Below are 24,461 nucleotides of genomic sequence, written 5' to 3' on the forward strand. Positions count from 1 at the left end.
ATGTCGTCTTGTTCTGTCCCCTTCAAAACGTTCTCGGCCGAGAATAGCACATGCGAAGGCGGTAGCTCCTATGTACAACCCAGAACGCGTACGGGCGGTAGGAAACGACACAACGCTGCACAGCAGCAGAGAAGGACGCGAAGAGAGGGCGAAGCGGTGGGCGCGAAGACGGGGCCGAAGCGGTGGGCGCGAAGACGTGGCCGAAGCGGTGGGCGCGAAGCTGGACAGTGTGGCTGTGACGGACGGAGACGGGCACACCACACACTCGCCGGTCCGAGAAGTAGACTCGGAACGAGGCATGGGATAAAGGGCACGCTCGTGATGGGACACAACAGGCACCCTGGAGACATAACAGCGCAGGGACCTATGAGACGGAATGGAATGAGGTATCCTTGTAATGGGGCGGGCGCCCCCTCCCTCCCCCTCCCAGGCTGGGGAGCTACGTAGTGCAGCCTCGAGGCGAGTTAGAACGGCCTGTATCGAAGCGGGGAAGAGTGACAGGCTCGGGACGGCGAGGAATACAAACACCACGCGTCGGCGAATATCACTCAGTAAGGGAAAATAGGCTCCTTCAAGACGAAGTACGCAGCCACCAGAGGCAAAATAGGCAGCACGTTCGCGATGGAGGAAAATAAGCAGCCTCGAGGCAGAGAAGGATGCAGACTTAAGTTGACCTTAGCAACGGAGAACAAGCCCGTGCCAGGCAGCAGACAATGGGAACGCTCGGGACAAGGGAGGACAGCCACCCCAGAGCCCGCGGAGAACACAGCGTGGAAGAAAAGCCACTAAGCCTCCAGACTGGGCTGAAAAGGCAAGATCGGGAGGCAGCGGATGGGAAGGCGCCCCCAGACAGAAAGCAGGGCGGACTCCCGACACGTTATGGTACAGCACGTCCCCTCCCCCGGAGCAGAGGGAATATGCACCGTCAGGGCAGTGGAATATGGGCAGGGTTGGGACGAGCGCCCGTGTGTGTGTGTGTGTGTGTGTGTGCCATGTGGCGGGGAGATGGTGTCTCTTAAATAGAAGCGTGTGCTCCAATAAAACCATAAACAAGGGGAAACCAAACCATCACCATGCAAAACTCCAATGGCAGGATGCCTTCCGGCCACACTCAACACGAAGGCACACAATATCAGGAATCGCGACCAATTGGTGTTAATCGTTTGGGAACAGTTACGTTTGCAATGACAAGGCCACAACTCGTGAATAATTGTCACACTCACCAAAGCCACGGCACCGTGACGCTGCCCGGGAGGGGCTACCGACGGCGGCCGTGGTCGGCCAGCGGTCCGTGCGCCGCCACCGCACCCCACCCAGCCTCGTTCGCCATACGCCCAGCAGACACTCAGCCAGCCGGGGCCCAGTCCCGCCGACCCAACGCCAAGCCCCAGTCAGCCGTCGGCCGCCGGCGCCGAGTACGTACCACCAGGAACTCCGTTCGGGACACCCGCTCGTTGCCGTCGGTGTCAAACATGTTGAAGGCGATGCGGAAACCTGTGGCGGGCTCTGTGGACGCACGGCGGGACCATCACTCATTTCACCGTCTCGCCGGGCGGCTGTGCTCACCCCTTCCGGTGGCAGGCAGCACCACAGTACGCAACACGCACAGAGCCAGCCACGGGAGCACGATACAGACACCCACACTAGACAGGCGACCATACAAATCAGCCAGCGGTCAAAAACAAACAAACACGACTCCAGACACCATGCACGTGTCAATAAAACACGGGTGACCGGCAAACTTGCGGCCATTCGGAGAAAGCGTGGGGCTCTCGACTCATGGCACGGCAGGGAATGATGCCACACGAAAATGATGCTTCGAACTTGATGCCGATTAGTGACACGACACATGCACATGAGGCGTGACAAATTTAGTACACTGTGACTAAAAGAAAACAAATCAAAATTAAATGAGTCAACTGCATGGCAAACCCCATTTTCTCGCACTTACTTGTGAGCACAGAGAGCAGAAAGAGATACTCTGTGTACGATATAATCCCTGGAAAGAACACGACTGTGTTAGTTTCACCCGCGTCCACAACGCACGCCCGCCCGGGCGCCAGGTGGACACGAACACGCTGCATTCTCTTTTCACACCGCGCAGTGTGTACGCAAGAAACATGGGGACATCGCACAGAACGAGGTAATCCTGCGAGGCACACTCCCGCCCTCCCTCCGGGGAGAGGTGTGCGGACCTCGCGAGTGCGCCATGCATGCGGACACGGTCTGGGAGACAGCGCGGGCCAATCCTCACCCCCGCCCTCCCTCCGAGGGAGGTGTGCGGACCTCACGAGTGCGCCATGCATGCGGACACGGTCTGGGAGACAGTGCGGGCCAATCCTCACCCCCGCCCTCCCTCCGGGGAGAGGTGTGCGGACCTTACGAGCGCGCCATGCATGCGGACACGGTCTGGGAGACAGTGCGGGCCAATCCTCACCCCCGCCCTCCCTCCGGGGAGAGGTGTGCGGACCTCACGAGCGCGCCATGCATGCGGACACGGTCTGGGAGACAGCGCGGGCCAATCCGCACCCCCGCCCTCCCTCCGGGGAGAGGTGTGCGGACCTCACGAGCGCGCCATGCATGCGGACACGGTCTGGGGGACAGCGCGGGCCAATCCCCACACACGCCCTCCCTCCGGGGAGAGGTGTGCGGACCTGACGAGCGCGCCATGCATGCGGACACGGTCTGGGAGACAGCGCGGGCCAATCCTCACCCCCGCCCTCCCTCCGGGGAGAGGTGTGCGGACCTCGCGAGCGCGCCATGCATGCGGACACGGTCTGGGAGACAGTGCGGGCCAATCCCCACACACGCCCTCCCTCCGGGGAGAGGTGTGCGGACCTTACGAGCGCGCCATGCATGCGGACACGGTCTGGGAGACAGCGCGTGCCAATCCTCACCCCCGCCCTCCCTCCGGGGAGAGGTGTGCGGACCTTACGAGCGCGCCATGCATGCGGACACGGTCTGGGAGACAGCGCGGGCCAATCCCCACCCCCGCCCTCCCTCCGGGGAGAGGTGTGCGGACCTTACGAGCGCGCCATGCATGCGGACACGGTCTGGGAGACAGCGCGGGCCAATCCCCACACACGCCCTCCCTCCGGGGAGAGGTGTGCGGACCTCACGAGCGCGCCATGCATGCGGACACGGTCCGGGAGACAGCGCGGGCCAATCCCCACACACGCCGCGGGTCCTTCCTCAGTGTACTACCAGCCACGGCAGAAACATCGGCCTCAGCCTACCAGCGCGACGCGATCCCACGTGATCTCGCGTCACGTGCAGTTCTGCGCGTGCGACGCGTCTTCGCCCGGCGCGGTTGGCCCGGCGTCATCAGGATTGTAGTCGGTACGGTCGCCGTAACCGCGGTGCCCGCTCAGTGCACAGGCCGAGCAGCGCAGCTCGCCGACCACCCGGCATGTCTCGTCCGGTGGTCCCACCGACGACAGGCCAGGCTTGCCGCTGCTCAGGACACGGACGATACTCCCTCCTCGGCATTGTCGTCACTGGAAGGTCTCCTGGCCCGGAGGCGCGTACCTGCCAGCTGGGCGGGCAGCGTCCCCCGCCATCTCGCACTCAGCCCGCTCTCCGTTCAGCTGTAGGTGCGGGTGCAGCCGCGGCGCCGCCACAGATCGCTGGTGCTACGAACTCCCACCGGGCACCTTCGACAGTGCCAGACACCGCACCGCAGCCTGACGCCTGCGCTGCCGGCCTGTCCGGACACGTGCTGGGCTGCCGGCTCTGTGCACGGCGTCCTCACCGGTCAGCACGGGCGTTAGCCAGCGCACCATGCAGTTCTCACCAGGTCAACGGACTCGGCCTCACCGGCACCAGGCCAGCGGACCAGTGCGCACCACCCAGCCAGGTCAGCCGACCCTGCGTCCGATCACTGGCAGCGAACGCACCGAAGCAGACCAATGGCAGCCGCTTTAGGGGTGTGACGACCGCATGCGGTACGACACTGCGCGCTGGAGACGCGCAACAAGCAGCGGCAGAGGCCTTGCACCACCAGCTGCCGTGGCCTCAGAGCAGCGGCACCAGTCCCGTCCCCTAGCCTCCCCTCCGGCTACGCCGCAGGCGTTTACGGGTGGAGCAGGCTGTCATCGGCCCGCAGCCATGGAGAGCGTGAGCCACTGCTGGCGAGCGGTACCTCTAGCGGGCCAGACAATCGTCCCCAGCATGGCGACCTTGTGCCATGTAACCAGAAGGTCCAAGAAGGCCGCCCACTTCCCGTGCTGCGGTTAAATGCAGACGTTGGAAGGAATATGGAGAGATGACATTAACAAGATAAGGCGGTATTGTTCCCTTTATCTGAGACACTTGGCTGGTACCAGCTGATTAGTATGCACAATAGGTAAGATTAGCGAAAAAAAGTGTCTTCAGCATCTGTTTGAAAACTCACTAAATCAAGAGCGAGTCAAGAGCGTAGAGACGTGTCAATGGCTGATAAAATTCCTTTCGTCGGAATACGCCGGCTGTTAGACAAGCATCAATCAGCCTAAGACGCTTATTGACAGTAAATCATGTGCCGGCGCGCCTTTGCTTTGCCTATCAGTAATACGCTAGCGGTCCGCCGCGATGCACTGGGCCTCTGAACTGCGCAAAGCGTCGCAACGCTACAGTGCGGCATGCCCGGCGGAGGCTGCTGCATTCCTAGCGGACGCCGTATGACTTCGCTCCATGTGCGACGCAGAAGAGCTCGTCTGTCTGAGCAGGAGCCGCAGAAACGTAAGCGCGACGGATTTCTAGCCGCCCACATCTGTCCACTGCCGGAACTGTGCGGACGCGGTACGCAGGAAAGCAGCCGTCCAATACCGTATTACCACAGGCCAGCGACCACAGCCCCAACCGAGCCGTCAGAGCAGAACCACGCTGCGGCCGAGGCGCCGACCACATCCTGGGACTTCTCACTGTCGTATCCGTGTTCGTTTGCAGAGAGATACATCAGTGCCCTCTGTATGCTGAGGAGACAGGCCAGTACAGTCAAGAAGCTGCTGCGCCTCCTCACCCGTCGTATGGCATGATATTCAGAATCAGAATATGATCTAACTATCGCTGAAGGAAAATATTTCCGGAAATTCCTTTATATTTAACCACAGCCAAAACCGGGTGCTTTAGTGTGCGGCTTTGATTTACAGTCAATCCTTACAAGTCCAAGCGAAATGATCGACCTAATAATCTGGACGTAACCTCACCGATTCCTCATTATGACGCAGTTCTAACCACGGTGTTCTGACACGCAGCGCTGCGTCCGTTTTACCCGGCGTCAAAACACAACACCAATGTCGATAAGTGGTCGAGGAATTGTCCACGCATCTTTGAGAAAAAAAAATGGGACAAAAGCTTCACTGTGCTCGACAGAGGACGCGTCTGCCACTATGGCACAGCGCTCCACACCTGTGTGCAAAATACACCCGGTCAGAGCCCCGCCACAGGGCCCCGACGCCTGCCAGTGCCGAGAGGGGGCGCGGGCGGGGCCCACCCAGCTCGGCGCCGGTCAGCAGCCACGTCGGGCCGGCAGCGCGGCTGGCTAGCGGCGCCGCTCTTTCAGCCCGCCGGCGGCGAGACGGACGGCCAAATGACGGCTGTGTGGAGGCGTTGAGGTCGGTGACGCTGTACAGGACCTTCCAGGACAGGCCCCTCCCCCAGCGGCCAGTGCACACAGATGCCACCAGGGCGAGGCACATGGCGACCAGGTGGCGCCACCGTACACACGCAGCCCCCGCCCGCCTCCCGCCCGACCTCACACCACCCGTCTGCGGCGCGGTCCCGCGCCACGGCGCCGGTCGGCTGGAGGGCGCCGGCGGTCGGCCCCTCTGATTACCCGTGTCATGCAGGTCCCGGAACATGTGCGTGGTGCTCTTGCTGGCGCGCGGCGTTACCGCGTAGAAGTGGTCCAGGTCGCGCTGCAGCAGCATCCGGCGCTTGAGGCGCGCTGCAACACACGACCGGCCGCGGTCTCGTCAGGGCCGGAGGGCGCTCACGCGCAGCCACGCCAGCACCGGCACCCGTGCTGACCGCGCTGCCGCCTGCCGCCGCGGCACGCTCTGCAGGCCGGTGGCCAGTCGTGAGCTGCGCAAGCGCCCGACGCGTCAAGGTGTTCAGCCCCGTCAGGGGGGGACACGTCCAGACGTGAGTGATTGCGGCCTCTCCCTCTCCTCTCCCCCTCCCCAAGTCGGCAGAATGCCCCCAACGGCCTTTCTGCCGACTTGAGCAGCCACGGGCACGGCGATGAGCAAATGTGGCAACATGAGGCGCGCAACCACCAACCGGCTACCTCTGCGACGCTCCGCCGTTGGACATCGCATACGCGATCAGGACAGGATTAGTGACGGCCACTTCTGGGGGTTCCGGGCAATGCAAGGAACAGGTTGGTCCGGAACACGAAAAATACGACATCGAGCGACGTCTTCTGTACAACAACGCGGTGCAAGAAGGCAATGGGTCACTGAAGTCATCGCTGGGGGGGGGGAGGAGACATTAAAAATCGGCGAGCGTCAGGGGCCGCCGTCCCCGTACGGCACGTCTCAAACTTAGTGCCATTAATCACACATGAGTCCTCACATGACTGGCTTAGCCAGAACGTGCCATTTGAGGAGACACGTCTTAGTACGCGCGACAAAAAGGAGACCCGGCAGCAGCCGCAGTTGCACGAGCGCACGCGTCATCCAGCTGGGCTGGCCGGCTTACGTCTGGGCTCGGCCTCAGTGATGCTCTCGATGAAGTCCTGAGTGGTCATGTACAGCTGGCCCTTGTACTCCACGGAGGCGAATTTGATGAAGCGCCGCTCGCGGGACGTCAGCTTCAGCGCCGACGACTCCAGCACATCCTTCTGCAAACAGACAAGGCACTGACACGGCCGCTCACAACGCGGACATCCAGCTTCCACACGAGACCCACATCAGCGGGATGTGGTGAGAACTAGGGTGCCATGAGCACCCAACACCATGTCACTGAAGTGGTGTGCTTCTCATGTGGGGCAGAGACTGTAGACACGGCCCGAGCCACCGAGGTGTCGCCAATCAGGCCCGAGCCACCGAGAGGTCGCCAGCCAGGCTCAGCTGGCAGCGGTGGGGAGCCGGCCGGGCCTCAGGCAGCCAGAAGCTGGCCAACGGGGCCGCCGCCGCCCGCGATCAACCGCCGCCGTGTGGCCGACGCCGCACCGGCACACAGCTGGGCACCAGCAGCGCAGCCGCCGTCAGCCGGCCACCCGAGTCCGCATGGATGGTTCACAGAGTGGCGCCCTGCCGGCTCCGAGTGCTTCTGTGGGCCGGCCCCCTCCGGGCTGCGCTGCGTCGCGGCCGGGAGGGCTCGGCCGCTTGACAGCGCGCCGGCTGGCCGGCTGGCCGCCGGTCAGCAGGTGCGCCGCGGCCGTCAGGTCCGGCACGGCCGGCGGGCGCCCTGTTGCCGAGCCGGGCCGCCGCGTCTGCCGTCACAGCACAACACGTCCGGCCGCCGGACGCCAGCCGGCGCCCGGCCGTCACCGGGTTACCGGGTCACCGTCACCGACGCCCGGCCAGAGCCAGCCTCCCCGTCGGTTCGTTACCGGGTCACCGTCACCGACGCCCGGCCAGAGCCAGCCTCCGCGTCGGTTCGTTACCGGGTCACCGTCACCGACGCCCGGCCAGAGCCAGCCTCCCCGTCGGTTCGTCACCAGGTCACCGTCACCGACGCCCGGCCACAGCCTGCCTCCACGCCGGTTCGCAGGGCTGATACACGGCCCGCAGTAAACGCCACGCGCGATCTGCGCCGCAATGTCGCCGCTGACAGTCGCGAAAATCCCAGGATGATGGGGCCTGGGAAGGTACCTCCACGGCCCGCTGACTGGAAGACATGCTCTCGGAGGCTAGCAGGGGGTTCCGCTTACTGCAAGCATCAGGACGATTCTGGGAGGTGAGATGGCACATAATTGATCGTCTGGGATCACGCGATGATCGATACCAGGATAACCGGGAGCGCGCCACGTGCATTCCTTCGTCCCCGTGAGCATCCTGCAGACAGGATTAATCTCTTCACAGAACGTCGCGCGACGCGCGTGGGTCCGGCCGTGCGACGCGCGGGCTGAGGCCGTCAAGCGAAGACCCGACTGACGCAAACGCCACTAAGCTCCCGTTGATCCGATTAGTAATCAGGAGCTCGTGGGCTTAGTGGTCCCACAGTGCGAAATCAGATCGCGCCGCGCCACACGCAGTGATCGTGTCAAAAGCCATCTTACAAGCCAGGATTGTGTGCAGCGATGGTTACGCGCGAGTGATAAGACGATTCAAAAAGACAATGTGCCTAAAGCTCATTGAAAGGTGTACTTTTCAAGCAGGTTCATTATCGAATGGCAAATAATCCGCACGATGTTTAAATCATCTGAGAATGTGCCGGCGTGCTCATCAAATGGAGGGCGGTCGGCTGAGTTTTTCCACGAAATCTGCATAGATTCCATTATAGGGACTTTTCATCAACCAGTAGTGCAAAATCCGGTCGGTTTCTTGTTTGGTTCATTGTAGTGCAACACTACTCGCTTAATGAATCAGCAACACCAGATCGGCCCGACAAAAGCACAGAACCAGGGCATACGAAGCCGGCAGCGCCTGCTTCGGCTACGAAGCGCCTGCCCGTAGTCACCCCCGGGCCCGGTGCACCCGGCGACACGCGCCGCGCCCGGCCGCGCTGGTAGTTACGCCATACGGCATCCGTCGAGCCCCTCCCCCTCCCCTCCAGAGCATCGCGTCTTGCGCGGGGCATGCACCCTGCCGACGGGTACACAATGCCTGCTGGCAGCGCGCCCTCCGTCGCAGGGCCGCCGGCCGCGGACATTCGGCCCGACCGCCGTGTGTCCAGCGCAGACGGCAGTCGCAGCTCGGGGCCGTGCCGAGCCATCACCGCCTCACCGAGGCGCCCCGAGCCCGCCCCTCCCCGCGCTCCTTCAGTCGCTGTCGACTACGCTGTCGAACGTCTCACCGGCGTCTGGCCCGACCCCCCCCCCCCCCCCCCCTACTCCTGGCTCGGTGCGCCCCCACCCGCCGCCGCAGGCCAGCCACGGGCCGGCCGACTCGAGCGGCGGCGGCGGCGGCGGCGGCGGCCCGACGCCCCGCGCGCCAGAGCTGGGCGGCCGCTCTGTAATGCAGGTCGCGGTCCCGATCACCCCGCCGCCGTGCTCCCGGTACTGTAAAACTCGGATGAGAGGCCGGTGTCGCCTGCACTTCTCCAATGCTTGGTAAAACACAGGTCGATGGCTGGCGGTGATGTCAAGGATGCTACGCAGATAAATGATGTTTGGCGCTTCCTTTGGAGAAAAATGCATGTCAGGTCGCTCCACCAACCTAATGTGACCGGAGCAATGACCTTTGTGACCTACTAAGAATATCGAGTTTTGGACATTCGTATTTGGGATACATATACATCCCATATGCGACGTACATGCAGATAAGATATATGCTACATCACTACGGTGATAGGGAGTACTATGTGTCGCGATTGTTTTTAAACATGTTTGAACAGAATGGCGCCGAACATAATAAGTGCACACACACACGATTCAAACAATGACCTTTCAAAATTTACAATGACATAACAGTAAAAAATACAACACGTGTATTTAATCCATGATATATATATATATATATATATATATATATATATATATATATATATATAGGATTTAATACTTAATGGTCATTTTGCATGATAAACCATTTTCAGGAAGGTCAAAACGACGGATTACGCACAGACGAAAGAACTATGTAACGTGAAGGCGGTACAATCGGCGAGGGCGTCCTATTGTGTCATAGTGTCCTCTGGTCGGTTCTTAATTGGCTCGTTAAATGACTCAAATTTCCTGGCTAACTACCAGGAATGCGCGGGTCATATCACTTCAGTGCGAGACTTGCAAGCTGACCTCACATGACCCCTTTCGGTCACACGCGTCCCTCATATGACATGATCGATAACGGATGACAAACAGCCCATCTAATTGCTCGCTCACATCAAAATGATTGAAAACAAAAGCCTGCCGGAACGGGCTACAGCCTGTACGCACATGCAGCCCGGCGGCCTGTCGTCATGAGTGACGTCACAGCTCCGTCAGCGGATCCGGCATCGAAACAGTAGTTTCACCAGAATGTGTCCAGTCGACAGTTTGACGGGTCCCGAAGATTTCGTGGTCATTCCTGGCATGGTTCGTAAATTACTGCAGGAATTTGGAGGGGTTACTTTTGACCATAGGCGATCGCGGATTAAGCCACCGACTCAAGTAGCGGTAAAATGAACGGTAAACGGTAGTTCCTGACCTGCCACTAAAAATGGCGGTCGACGACAGGAATTGATAAGGCTGAATGACATGAGAACGCATGTGATTCGAGAAACAATATCAACTATCATCCAAGAATTGTCAGAACACCTTGGCAGTACAGTATTTCCAAGGAGTTAAATAAAGGGCACCGTAAACAGGTGGCGTCAATAATTTTGACCTTATTTTGACCTTTGACCTTATAGTGCATTTCTACGAAATAGCCTCAGATGAGCATATTAAGCAACTACAACTTGTAAACAATTAAGCAATTGCAATAGCGTAAAGCCGGTATGCTACGCACTTAACAAAGGAGGCGGAAAGAACTTATTCCAAAGGCATCCCTTGCTGACCAAAGACACAGCCAGTCGAGGCTTCCCGCCGGTCGGCTCTCCTGCCACATTACAAGCGTAGTGTCCCAGTCACCTGCCATCGCAAGACCAGGCGGCCCGGCTGGTCCGTGGAGCGGCGCGTGCAGCCGGCCAGCGGTGCCGGTGAGGTGCCGGGTCCGCGCCGCCCAGACGGCCGGTGCCGTGCAGCGCTGGCGGGCCGGGCAGGCTCAGACGGCGGCCGCGCGCCGGCGCCTGGCCCAGTCTCGCCCCTGGTGCCCGTCTGCCCAGCCACAGCCGACCGTTTACCGCGCCAATCAACTCATCCGGCTGATTATATTAGCCTAAATTTAGTCGGTGCCTCGCCACCTGTTTGGCAGCCGGGCCGGGCCGCAACGCTCGTCTATTTGTCAGGCGGCCTCGGCTCGTGAGACGGCACGATTTCCGATTGATGACGTGCTGAGGAGCGACGGACGTGATAAATGGCCGAGATTTTCCTGCCGGCCGTGTTTTGGGGCCGAGAGAGGGCGGCCGCGCGCCGCCCGCATGCCGGACAAACGACCGCTAATGCGCCATTCCTCGCCCGGCCGTATCCGCCGTTTAGCATGCATTACATGAGCAAAACAGGCCGCCTCGGTGCGCTATCTATCACCTGCGACAAGAGAAAAACAATTACACGGGCCGGGATGTCGGGGAAGGCGGCCGGGCCACCACCGCTCAATTCCGCCGCTGGCGTGCCCTTGTTGCGCGCGAGCGGCGCCGCCGCCCGGCCGGCTGCGGGCGGCGGGTCGCGTGCAGGAAGGGCCCGCTGGCGGGCACGCCGGCCCGGCCGGGTGGCAATAACAATCAGCGGCCACCGGCGATCGGATGGCTCACTCGGCCGCCGGCCGCCGGCCAAAACAAACGTGCCGAGCGGCCACCAGCGCCGGCCATCTCCGCATAAGGCACGGCCGGCGCGCGGCGCGCGGCCCGCTGCAGGCGGCGCCCGGCCCACCCGCCTCAAAACGCATGAGTATTTTGAGGCCATCGTTATTGGCAATGTAGGCTGGCTTATAAGAGCATGTCTCATCTACAGTTGACCGACTCGAGCCATTGCTCCAGCTAATTATGCAAAACGGTGTGATACAAGCCGTCACAATCCTGCACAGACAAGTTCCCACACCTGCCATCGAACGCAAGATTCAAAAGGCGCGGGGCGCACGTGACGTCATGGCCGGGCCACATGATCAGGCCCAGAGCAGACGAGCCACTGGTGCGCCCAGCTCGCCGCGCGCGCGCGGCAGTGTCAGACACCTGAGCAGGACCAGTGACGACAGTGCAGGGCCGCGCCCGCGGGAGACGCGACCCCGGCGCGCCACTCAACACCGCCGCCTGCACGGCCGCTCGGCCGACGACGGCCGGACAGGCGTGATCCCACGAGGGCGGCCGAGCCTGACCGGCACGGCCGACGGCGGCGGACGGCATCCAGACACATCCCGTCGCCCGGTCCGCCGAGGAGTAGACGGCGGCGGGCGGCATCCAGACACATCCCGTCGCCCGGTCCGCCGAGGAGCAGACGACGGCGGGCGGCATCCAGACACATCCCGCCACCCGGTCCTCCGAGGAGCAGACGGCGGCGGGCGGCATCCAGACACATCATGCCGCCCGGTCCTCCGAGGAGCAGACGGCGGCGGGCGGCATCCAGACAAATCCCGCCACCCGGTCCTCCGGGGAGCAGACGGCGGCGGGCGGCATCCAGACACATCATGCCGCCCGGTCCTCCGGGGAGCAGACGGCGGCGAGCGGCATCCAGACACATCCCGTCGCCCGGCCCTCCGAGGAGCAGACGGGGCGGACGACATCCAGACACATCCCGCCACCCGGTCCTCCGAGGAGCAGACGGCGGCGGGCGGCATCCAGACACATCCCGCCACCCGGTCCTCCGGGGAGCAGACGGCGGCGGGCGGCATCCAGACACATCCCGCCACCCGGTCCTCCGGGGAGCAGACGGCGGCGGGCGGCATCCAGACACATCCCGCCACCCGGTCCTCCGAGGAGCAGACGGCGGCGGGCGGCATCCAGACACATCCCGCCACCCGGTCCTCCGGGGAGCAGACGGCGGCGGACGGCATCCAGACACATCCCGCCACCCGGTCCTCCGAGGAGCAGACGGCGGCGGACGGCATCCAGACACATCCCGCCACGACGCCTGCGACAGGGCACGAGGAGCAGACGGCGGCGGGCGGCATCCCGTCACCGACACCTAACCGACCGTCGCTGCCGTCACCAGGGAGCGTCACTGCTCAGCCCATGCGGCTCTGTGCCCACACACTTGCACCGGCGTCGCCTTGACGTCCGGGCAGCGTCAAAAGCCACGTCCCGGTGGACACAGTCCAATCGCAGCTTCATCCCCCAACACCGCAGCCCGGACGTTGCCAAGCAGCCAAAGCGCAATGCACCTGTGCTTCGCCGAGCAGCGTCGGCGGCCACATCGCCGCGTGGCCAGCCGGCACTCTGCGCTGACCCCTGACCACGATCTGTAGCCGGGGTGTGGCCGGCCGGTCACGCGCCGCGGCCGCCGCCGGCCGGCCACATTCCGCCGGCCGGCGCACTTCCGCGGGCCGGCGGGTCAGCACGTATTATGGCTGGCCGGCCGGCCGGCACCGGACACCGGCGACAGGGCACGGAGACAGCGGCGCCAGACGCGCCGCCATGGAGGCCGCGGTACCCCTCCCCCCCCCTACCCTCCGTCAGCGAGGTGCGGTGTCAGGGATTCCGCACGCCCGGGCGCCGCCATGTACCTCTCACGGGATGGCAAGTGTCATTTTACTCATCATTACCATGCAGAGGCTCCCACCAAAATACATTCAACTTATGTTCTTTTTGAACGAGGTGAACGCTGACAGCACAAAGTCGCTTTTCAGCCCGAATAGGCTCAGAACAACTTAAATGTTCTCACTTTTGCACTTTTGAACTGCACCCATGCTTGTTGCGTCTGGGTAAGAGCGCTTCCCATCAAGACGTCGGTCGGTGTATCAACTTCCTCTCTCCGGAAAAATATTGCCGCGCGTCGTCCTCCACGAACTCTATCGTTACCGCCTCATCAGTTCTGCGCGCGAAACAAAACGATTTTACCTCCCACGATCTTGCGGTACAAATGTAGCAGTTTATTCTGTGGCGGCGTAAGAGGCCACATCGGACGAGTTCCGGACGGGTGTCATATACACCGGCTACTCCGACGCTTTTCAGAACGTCGATCCCTCGCTGGCTATTAATAACTAAAACAGACTTGCTATTTAAGAGGTTTCGCGTTCAAATGGCTTCTCTCCTACCTGTCAGACATCAGTGATAGTCAACAGCAAAAAAAAACTTCTGGTGGTCCATTCCTTTTGACTGGCAATGTCCTTTTCGGCTCTACTGTTCTCATTTGTTTTAGAGACAACTTGCCGCATTCTGCAGTCAGGCTGCCTTCAGTATGCCGCTGGCACCAACGCCGGCTTCCTCTCGCAAACCTGCGTCACCATCTGACGGACTTCTGCTGCAACGCGACCTCGATCGTCGTGACAGCGCGGTGCTTCCGGCGCCGACAAACACGTAATCCAATCAAACGTAAATTGTTCACGACGACTCTCAGACGCACTCGTCCCGACAACATGTGCTATCGCTGTTATGGAGCTGGGACACGTTGGAGACGTTCAAGACCTGAGTGTCACTCTGCACGAGGCGTTCTCACCCGGGAGAATTCCCACGGGGTACGAATACAAAGGTCTCGGGGGGGGGGGATTGCGATAAAACCCAATCAAGTCCGAGTTGAAAAACCGTCCTTGCAGCGCCAATAGACAGGTGCTGACCACGTGGTAATGTTGCAAGGGAAACTTCCTATTTAGTTAAGGATCTCCAGCCCCTCCCGCTCCAAACGCTGAGAACGAAGTGACCTAAGGACGAGAAGGACCCGTCTTTTTGGCGTATTTTGGGGTCAGGTGTAGCCATTTTCCCTGCTCGTTCCCCGATCTATCCCGTGCAACTAAGCCCCCGTGATATTGCAACATGCACTGTCATTTATTTCGCAGCTCAAAGTATCTGCTATGAGGACGAAAAAACAGGGGCAGCAAGTCCACTAGCATGGACTGACACGAGCGCGATATTGAGTTTAATTCCATAATGTGATTTATGTTCGCAGATCTATAATTCCATAATTGTATGTGTTCCCGGATTAAACCACTGCATAGAACACTTTTTCGGGACATATCAGCCGCTTGTATGATCCTCTTCGCAAGAGGTGGGCTTCCATTGGCTTATATTGAATAAGTTCCGTTGTTTGGCTCATGAATATTATTTGACGTACCCTCAGAGATGTCTCAAACCTTGTCGTCCGAGCCAATCGATCTCTAGGGTTGAGTTGCTCCTTTCAAACCGAATTGAAGGCCTACGTGAGATCGGGATGATCTGCGATACCGTAGTTTCCACTTTATTTTCCACAAGTGTTTTTTAAGAGTGTTGTGGCGTGACCTGCAAAGATAATGACGCAATGGGACCAGGAGCGGACGATTCAACCCCCCCCCCCCCTTTCCCCCACCTTTCCTCCCCGCCCACCTACAAATTGGCATTCGGCCAATGGCGTGCACAATAAAATCATCTACCCAAAACGTTCTCTCCATCGCTAACGAGTGATATCTAGACCTGAGCCAAACAATATCATATTGATAGCGCAACTATCTCCAATAGTTGATAACAAATAGGGAATTATTTCTGCAAGATTTCGAGTTTTCGAGATTTTCAAAACTTCAAGATTTTCGAAGACAGGATTTCAAATCCCAAGATCTCTGCAAAAGATCCCAATTTGCATCAGTCAGGTGGAGCGATATTGGAGCCTCAGGATATCAGTTGACAGGCGAGCCGCCCCGTCACGAGCGTACCACCCATCACGAGTTATCAGTTGACAGGCGAGCCGTGCCGTCACGAGCGTATCACCCATCACGAGTCATCAGTTGACAGGCGAGCCGTGCCGTCACGAGCGTATCACCCATCACGAGTCATCAGTTGACAGGCGAGCCGTGCCGTCACAGGCGTACCACCCATCACGAGTTATCCCGCTCTCACCAGGGCAAGAATGGCGCCCGCCGAAGCAAACAAGCGTGGCACTACGAGCGTCTCCCAACGGAGGTGCCGTTCCACCGTACCGCCTGAAGGCAAGCCAGACGCCGTCTCCGGGGCGGCAGCTGACCGGAGCAAGCCGCCCAGCCAGCGGCGGACGTCCCGTCGGAAGGGACGAGCAGGGACTTCACTGCCCGAGCACCGGAGGCCGCATCAGCGTGCTCGACACTTCAGCCAGGACAGCGAGCCGGATCGACTCTACCGGGCCCAGAAGAGCAGCGGCTGAGGGTGCCGTTGCAGCTTACCCAGCGGTAGACAATACCTGCTTCACCGACGGGTCCTCCGAAAACGCGCTCAGGACGGGCGTTGATGACGTCATTAACGAAGAGTGACGCCGAGGAAACGCCACCTGGAGCGTATTTGGTGGCTGGTGGACAGACTAATGCCGGTCAGAACGGCGGCGCTCCTGGCGGCGGCTCACCACGCGGCCAGCCTGGCCAGCCTGGACAGGCTAAAGCCGGTCAGAATGGTGGCGTTCCTGGCGGCGGCTCAGCACGCGGCGAGCCTGGCCAGCCTGGACAGGCTAAAGCCGGTCAGAATGGTGGCGTTCCTGGCGGCGGCTCAGCACGCGGCCAGCCTGGCCAGCCTGGACAGGCTAATATGCCAGTGAGAATTGTGGCGCTCCTGGCGGCGGGCCAGTACGCGGCCAGCCTGGCCAGCCTGAACAGCCTAATGCCAGTCAGAACGGCGGCGCTCCTGGAGGCGGCTCAGCACGCGCCCAGCCTGGCCAGTCTGAGTCGACATAGGACCGACCGAGCTGTCTGGATTCCGGACCATGCGGAAATCGTGGGCGAAGGGTAAATGAACCCAGCAGCCAATGGGGGCAGCCAGCTACACCAAAAGAAATGAAGGTGTCGACCAGTTCTCGGCTAAAGCGCTCTCCGACCTCCGGGCCTGAAGAAGTGGCCTGGTACCTACCACACGACCGTGCCGCCCGAGTAGGTCCAAAACAGACCGAACAGGGGCCCCAGTCTGAAGCATGAGGATGGCCGGCGCAGACACCAGCACGTGGTGCTGCATCAGCTCCGCGTCAGCCAATGTCCGCTGTCTTGTGCAGCGCCGCTCCGGCGGAACAGACCCTGCTCCGATGGCCTGTGCCCGGAGTGTGGGGTGCTTGAGGATGCTGAGCACCCAAGCTGTGACTGCCAGGTTTTACTCTAACGAGCGGCCGGGCCGGCCCTCCCTGGCCACACTCGGACGCTGGCGATGGCGGAGGACGTCCCAGACGCCGTAGCTCGCTTCCCGCGACGGACTGATTTCTTGCGGAGGCCCAACAGTCGGCCCGGCTTATTCACCAGATGGAAGAATGTGGTCCATGGGCTGAAGTCTCACTCGTAGTAGGCTTAAAAGTGCTTCATAATTACAGGGTAATGACGAAAAATAAGTCTGAATCAGCCATAATTTACAAATAATTTTAAAATGACATGTTTTGGACCATAGTCCATGGGCACTAGTAGTAGTAGGGCCCATGGTTAGGATCCCACTTCATGTTCCAATTACTCCAAATATGCTACATGTTTTGATCACGTCATTGCATTTTCAGTGTACTGTTGGTGCTCTTGTTGAATAAACATGAAACAATGCCTTTGAAATATGCCACTGCATTTTATCAAATTTGGAATATCAGGTCTGTCAGAATTTTTGCCAGCTATAGCCCCCCCCCCAAAAAAAGGCAACAATGGCCAACAAGTGGCAGAAACCAGCTTCAGCCAGCTTAAATGCCCACACTTCCTGACACTGACCTAAAAACAAGTCATGAAACACTAACATTGTTAAAACAGCTAACAGCAGGATCTAATAAACATAAGAGGCTGAAAAACTGTTTGTGTGCAATTCTCTGATGATGTGGTGGATGCATTACCCTTACTTCTTTCCTTCAAAACATATTATTGTAGAAAGATCTAGCCATGGGCCTGCTAATCTTAAATTGAACATGGACCTGAATCTGTGCATAGAAACCTCCACTTTAAATGCAAGATATAAATAACCATAACTTCCACCAACCAATACCAATGAACCTTAGATGATTATTTCTGAAGTGTAGTATCAATTATGAGGATAATTGTGAGTACACATCAGTTATAGTAAATTATTAGCACCATTATCATCATATCAATCACTATCATGATTAAGTAGCATCATTCATTATAACTAAAAAGTTTAACATCAAAATTATCCATAATGAAAAATTGAGATCATAGTTATGCATAAGAAAAAAAGCACATGTTGGGTCATATGATATTATCAGTATCTTCTTCAAAGGTTTTAAGGAGCATTGACTGCAATTGGTCATGCAGTCAGTGTTCTCCTCCATTTTGAGTTCTTGTAATTAGGATGTTGTGTACTGGAAATGTGGGGACACTTGCAACATGGCAACATACTGACCAGTACTTCAATTGCAGATCAACACACATCAAACAAGCCTAAGTGCATGAAGATGGCATTGCAGTTCAATGCCTCTAGCCAGTCTGCAAAACATACCAGATTTAGAAGAGCTATTGATGTGGTGCAACATGATTTCAGTGTTTAGTAAATATGCTGTTCAGAATTTCATAATTTGAGGATATCATTACATCCTCAAAACATTAGTTGAGAACTATATCATGGTACTATATCTTGAAATAATGCTCACAAATGCTAGATATGAATGACAACCACTATATTCTTCTCAGCCTTGGTTGCTGCATGGCTTATGGAATGGCAGATTTGAGTAATGTTATGTCATGAATGTCAAGGTGACTTTGAAAGTCTCCAACACATACTTTCCTTACTTTTGAGGGTCTGTATCTCAGAAACTAAAGGGATTTAAGTCTTAAGAAAGGCAGGGCTGTGAACTGCACCAAAATGTCTTCAAGATGGTTATTTCAGTTCAAAACTACCATACAGATGAGGACCACTCCCTTTACAGCAACCCAGTAGCAAATTACATACACAAGAAAGGCTAGGCAGGATCTCCGCCCGTGAATTCTACCTCATATTTGCAACATGGTTGCCATATTTTTACATGACGCAGAGGCATATCGCAAAGTGGATATGTAATGCAAGCTGTGAGATGCCACATTGCGTGAATTGCATTACTCTTGAGCAGAGCAATGGAAACAATTGATAGCTTTGATGGAAATCAGATCATCACATATGTTTTTAAGTGCAATCATGAGAAACATTATTCATATAGATAAGATGGTAGCAACAGCCTCATTCCTTGGAGAAAAATTGTGAGAATGGAGATACATGTGCATTGATATTTCAGCAACTAGCCATTATCAAATCAATGGCGGAGGTATTCACGTCTGCTTTTGTTTTGATAAATGTGTGTTCCCAAAATCTTTATCCCCATCTCCTGGTTTCTATCTGGGGAGTAAGGCTATTATTACTGTACTATCTATACAAATTTGATTATGAAAAAATATTACAGACCACCCTTAATCATCAGATCATGGGTCCTGCTGCAAGCAAGAAAGCTGGTTAACCCTTTTGTGGAGGGATGAAGCCCGGCCCAAAATCTCATCAAATGGTCTGCCAACGCTGGCAGACTGGACCTTAGGGAGCTCACTCTTACACTGAGCAACCTACCTTTTACTATGGTACAACTACCATTCGTACCAATAAATGTCTCGCCGTTTTCAATCCTAATGCAGCTCAGAGCCTTGTCAACCCTGAAACTTATGTACATGTGTAGGTTCCACATACCTGCTTCTTCAGGGCGTGAACTGCGCCAAACCAGTGCTTTCTTGAGGCGAGGTAGCACAGCGCAGCGGAAGCAATAATCGCCGGAACACCGATGGATTTGACAGCCAAAGACCTTTTCGTCAGTATCTGAGAATTCTTGAAGGCAGTAGTCTCAAATTTATCGAAGAAACGCCACCAAGACCTCAAAAGCCTACCCCCGCTCCAGCCCGCCATTGTGATTTTCTGTTTACAATATCAGCTGTTGTCACCCAGCCAAACGCCGTTTTCAATCGGCTGCCATATATGAAGGAGAAAACAAATTTCCTTCTTCCCTGAGAAACGAACAAACGTGATTACCGAGAGCACTGAAGCAACGGCTTACATATCCCACTGAACGATTACCTGCTGAGTTGCCTCTAAAATGCACTTCACCACATTGAATTATGAAATTGATGCACACGAATGTAAGTTCGATTTAAGCATGAATTTAAGTCGGGAACGGAGTAAGTCAACAGTATGCAAATGATGTTGGGTAACTCCGCTTGCTGCTGTTTTGATTCAGTGTCGGAATCAACCGCAAAGAGACGTGAGACGAAGATGAAATCGATTTCGGGGAGGCAAAGTCAAGCCTCATACTGCACGTCATGCGAGCTTACGTGAGCTTCTTCATCAACCTAGACGTGGATTGGCATGAGGCGATAGTACGGTGTCATGCTGGCGGCATAGCAACCCGCGTTACATGGACTGAATGAATATCCACAATTCACACAGAATTGGCCTCGTTTTGTTTCGCGCTTATGAGACATGTGAAGGTGCAGCTTTCTATTCAGTCAAGGGTGCTCCATCCAACCCCCCAACCCCCCGCCAAACGCACAAATTTGAGAACAAATCGGGATAGGTCCTGGAAAACCTATTTGCCGGCACAATTTAGTTTAACTGTGTTATTTTTCATTGCTCAGCTTCCATGACTCATTTTGCGGAACTTCGTCCGATTGGGACATGCATTTTGAAAACCAGACAACGATGCACACATTGGACTCTCTATTTATCGTCTTCAGAGGCTATCGATTACTATCGCTTATGTTTGGGTCGACTAAACATTTCTTCTGCCCAAACCAGGCCACTCAAATCTTACTCCGACTCCGTTGCAAGTTAAGTGCTGCTTGAGTACCATGACTACGTGCACAAAGTTGTCGTGGGTTTAATTTGCCCAGTTCGCAGACATCGGCAACTCCCTTGTTTTCACTCAAGCCTGCTCCACATTTAGTTCATGGCCCCCGACTACCCAACTAAACGGATTTGATGATGCATTTTCAATTCAACCTCCAGGTGCACGGCACTGCATTTTCTTATGCATCATTCGATTCGTCCTTGAGCGATAAATAAGAAAGGCATAGTTTAGTGAAGATAATTTAATTTGCTATGAAATCAGCTTTCCAGCGATGCCCATGTGACGTCATCTGGGTATGAGTTTGGCATTGACCTTAATTGACCTAGCATTTTTTTCAGACATTTCGGCCATCGAATTCCTTCTATGTGATGGTGGCATGCTTTTTCTGGTCATTCACGCCACGTGAAAAGCTTTCATGCCTCGACATTTTTCACACGGTTGTGGACTGTCTCCCCATTAGAAATCGACGGAGATACAAATGGCCACGTCATGGGTTCCATGCTAGGGCTTATGGGTGTTGACAGAAAATGCCACAGCTTTTTTCAACACGATATAATCAATTACAATCCAGAGTAAATTTGTGCCGAAAATACAATCCTATCATTCGTTAATGGGTCATCGTGTTCTGTGATTTTGACTGCTAGGTTTAAAAGTAATCATAGGCGAAGGCACGTTTCAAAAAGTGAGGGAAGGCAGGTTCGGGGTATTCTTAGGAACGTCTCCTGAGAGACAAGGCAGAGCGACCAGCTAGGGGGAGTGGGAGATTCAGGACTTTGTTCACTTTAAATCCACCACAACAAATTTTGGAGAAAAACAAATGTTCTGTTATCATGCTCTGCATACGCCTGGAGCTTGGAGCTGTTTTTGACTGGTGCACAATCTTTTCTGCTCAACTGATCCGCACCATTTGGTAAACAAGAATATCCAGCTTTCTTAAATCGTTCATCTGTTTCAGCGTTGCTTCCAGTGGGAGAGCAAAATTCCATCAGCGCGAGGGGGGCATTTTGGGTCGTCGCAGAGGCCTCCACGGCTAACATATCAAAATAAAGTCCGGGGACAGACTGGTCAGCATTTGAATTTGAATCCATCCCCAATCCTTTTTTCTTATGAGTCTGCATTTCGCCGAGCACTTTTCAAGAGATAAGCTTTTCGCACGATGTGAGGCAGAACGAATTTGGAAGCTTCATAGACGACCTGCCAAACCAAGGCGACAAAAGTCATAAAGCTGGTGCATTTTAGTCTGCTTGTTGACGCGGGCGATGAATCGTGACATCTAGATAAGCTCATTACAAGTGCTCTGCAGCATCTGCTGTGTATGGTGCTGCAATGTGCTGCCCCTGGCCGACAATCGCACCTCGTGAACCGTTGTCGCCGCCCCTGACATCAGAGCCGCTCACAAATGCCTGGCGCAGATCACGACTTTCTGATTGCCGTTGCTGGCCGCGGCGGTTAGCGGCACGTACCTACGCAAGCATGCCGCCACCCTCCTGAAGACTTACTCTAAATAAATCGGGCTTTCGAAGCGTCGGAGTGTCTCATGCCTGGCGCGTGAGGAGTTAGTGTGGTTAATCATATCCTATAAGGCGAAACCACAATGGGCAACAATGATGGTTCATGCAAACAACAAGCATAAAAAGGCTTCACAACACAGTCTTTACCCGCCCTTCAGTGTGCAGAGGGTCTCTGGCTTAATTTTAGACACTGTAATAAGACATCATATGATCAACTGCATGGCAATGATTACCTTATAAATATAAAAGCAAGCGAAAAGTTACAACTAGCTTTGGGCCTCAAGCCATCTACGGGTTGCGTACAACCGTAGATGGCTGGAAGAAGTTGTGGATGGCTTAAGGCCGAAAGATCGTTTTACATTTTGTTTTTATGCTTATGATATTATCATTGGAATGCATGTGAGCATGTGCATTCTTATTTCAGCCTATACTCGGTTAAGTGAAGCCTTCATTGGAGCGCCTTATATTGTTTTGGCGTCGCATGAAATGCCTAAAAATGGTGCATCGGTCAGGCAAATATGGAAAAGTGTTAAAAGGAGCCGACCGAAAACGCCCACGAACTCGTGGGCGTTTAAAGTATTGCTAAAACCGTGAACCAGTTAGTATCATAACTGCAGTTTTGCGGACTTGGGTCAAACACCAGCATTTTATGTAAGCACGAGTTTTGCTGGACATGCTGGACGACGCCAAATGTCATCGTGAGATATCAATCTTGGAATTCACAAGCATATACTACAGGGACTATTAACAGACAGGCAAAAGAACAAGGCTATATTAAAAGACGCAACAGGGCTTCTGGTACAAGAGTGACCTGGAGTTTTCTCCGAAATATCTCCATTCGCTTTGCGTGGTAGTAAGATATGCTGCTGTTTACCGCATGCACGGTTTTGTCCAGCGCGTTTTGATGGTTGGTGAGCTTGGTTATTTGCCATACACGTTAAGGGTAGTAAAAAGTAAAGTAAACGCAAACTAAACTTTAAAATATGGGTAAGCCAGTTATCATTGCTGAGCCTCCACCTTAAAATATGGGGTCACGGTCCCTTCCCCACTCCCAACTCCTGTTCCAGTGCCCATGAAATGTATCAGTTTGTGCACCCCATACTTTACATCCCAAAGATCTTAAATTACAAGGCATGTTAACACTGTATCCTTCGTAGCGATAAATCGCGAACAGTTTTATGTGCTTTAAAGCTTCTTAAAATGCCGCCCCGAGACAGATAATCATGCAAACTCATGCGATTGTAAGCCCTTTCAATGCAAGCTGACCTCTAGAGGTCGCGGTACACTAATCGATATTGGACATTGACCAACAAGATCGTTGACAGCAACCCAATTTTACCTTGTGTAGCCTGGGAATGGACACCAGAATATAAATAACCCATTGCACTTTTATCTGCTTGGATAACATAACTTTCCTTTACAAATGACCTAACCTGGCCCAATATTTTTCCTGAGTCGTCCAGTGAACTCCTGGGCTGTGAAATTATGCAAACGGTCAAATGTAGAATTATGCACCCGGGACTGATTTCTCATACCTTGGCGTCCATTTTAAGGGAATAAGAACAAAAAATTGGCTGGTGTTAACAGCTTTGTAAGTCCATGTCAAATATAGATGTGGCAAATTATGGTTTCTGGATGTCAAGGTTTTCGATGTATGGGATAATGCGTGCAATGGTCTACGTACCTTGTGACATTGGTGACCCCCGTACCTGTGCTCCGGTGACATTTGAATTGAAGGGGTCCCGATTTTCCTAAAGTTATAGTAATACAAAATTGATTAAAGGATATTCAGCAGGCTGAATCGTTTCAAAGGGGCCACATGACAAACAAGACGTCATTGTGCTGTAGAGAGCAATGCGGCATATTATACATTAAAATGGCGACAAGAGAATATAAATTCTACGCTGTATACCTTTCAGCGGCGTGCGGTGTCTATTAACTATACAATGGCACTGTATGGATACATCGCAGACATTAAGATGACTTTCCAGAGTTTGCATCAGATGCCGGGCCTATCTCCAGTTTGGTACGCTGCCCTACAGCGGAAACGACCACCGAGCCTGAAGAAGATGGCTGCAGATTTTCGATCAGGATACGGGACGTTCCACAGAGTGAGCAACTGTCAGCTGGACACACTCGCAGCGTGGACCTCAGTCACCAGGTCAAGCCACCAGTACCAGTGTTTTGATGGCAAAACTTTCAATGAGTAATTTATTGAGTAAGATTGCGCTGCTGATTGCTGCCCTCTTGAAGGTGCAGCAGCGAGCATAGACAAGCGTTCGTCCCACAACATCTGTCTTCTGTCCCACCGTCATCTGCCTACTGTCCGATGACATCTGTATACTGTTCCATCGACATCAGCGTAATGTCCCACCGAC

General features: G+C 55.4%; 1 protein-coding gene across 7 annotated transcripts in view; it reads right to left on the reverse strand.

Moving 5' to 3' along the window:
• Positions 1-19,635, reverse strand: part of LOC119107361 (calcium uptake protein 3, mitochondrial) — a 33,391-nt gene extending 13,756 nt beyond the window's left edge. For all 7 annotated transcript variants that reach the window (XM_037230793.1, XM_037230792.1, XM_037230790.1 and 4 more), the window contains exons 1-5: positions 19,423-19,635; positions 6,682-6,823; positions 5,816-5,926; positions 1,952-1,999; positions 1,424-1,506 (exon numbers count right to left, since the gene is read on the reverse strand). In XM_037230793.1, coding sequence (XP_037086688.1) covers positions 1,424-1,506; positions 1,952-1,999; positions 5,816-5,926; positions 6,682-6,823; positions 19,423-19,635 — 597 coding nt within the window. The remainder of the gene's footprint in view (positions 1-1,423; positions 1,507-1,951; positions 2,000-5,815; positions 5,927-6,681; positions 6,824-19,422) is intronic.
• Positions 19,636-24,461: the final 4,826 nt, after the last annotated feature.

The sequence above is a fragment of the Pollicipes pollicipes genome, unplaced genomic scaffold (genome assembly GCF_011947565.3).
Source record: "Pollicipes pollicipes isolate AB1234 unplaced genomic scaffold, Ppol_2.1 Scaffold_6686;HRSCAF=7923_pilon_pilon_pilon, whole genome shotgun sequence".
Lineage (NCBI taxonomy): Eukaryota > Metazoa > Arthropoda > Thecostraca > Pollicipedomorpha > Pollicipedidae > Pollicipes > Pollicipes pollicipes.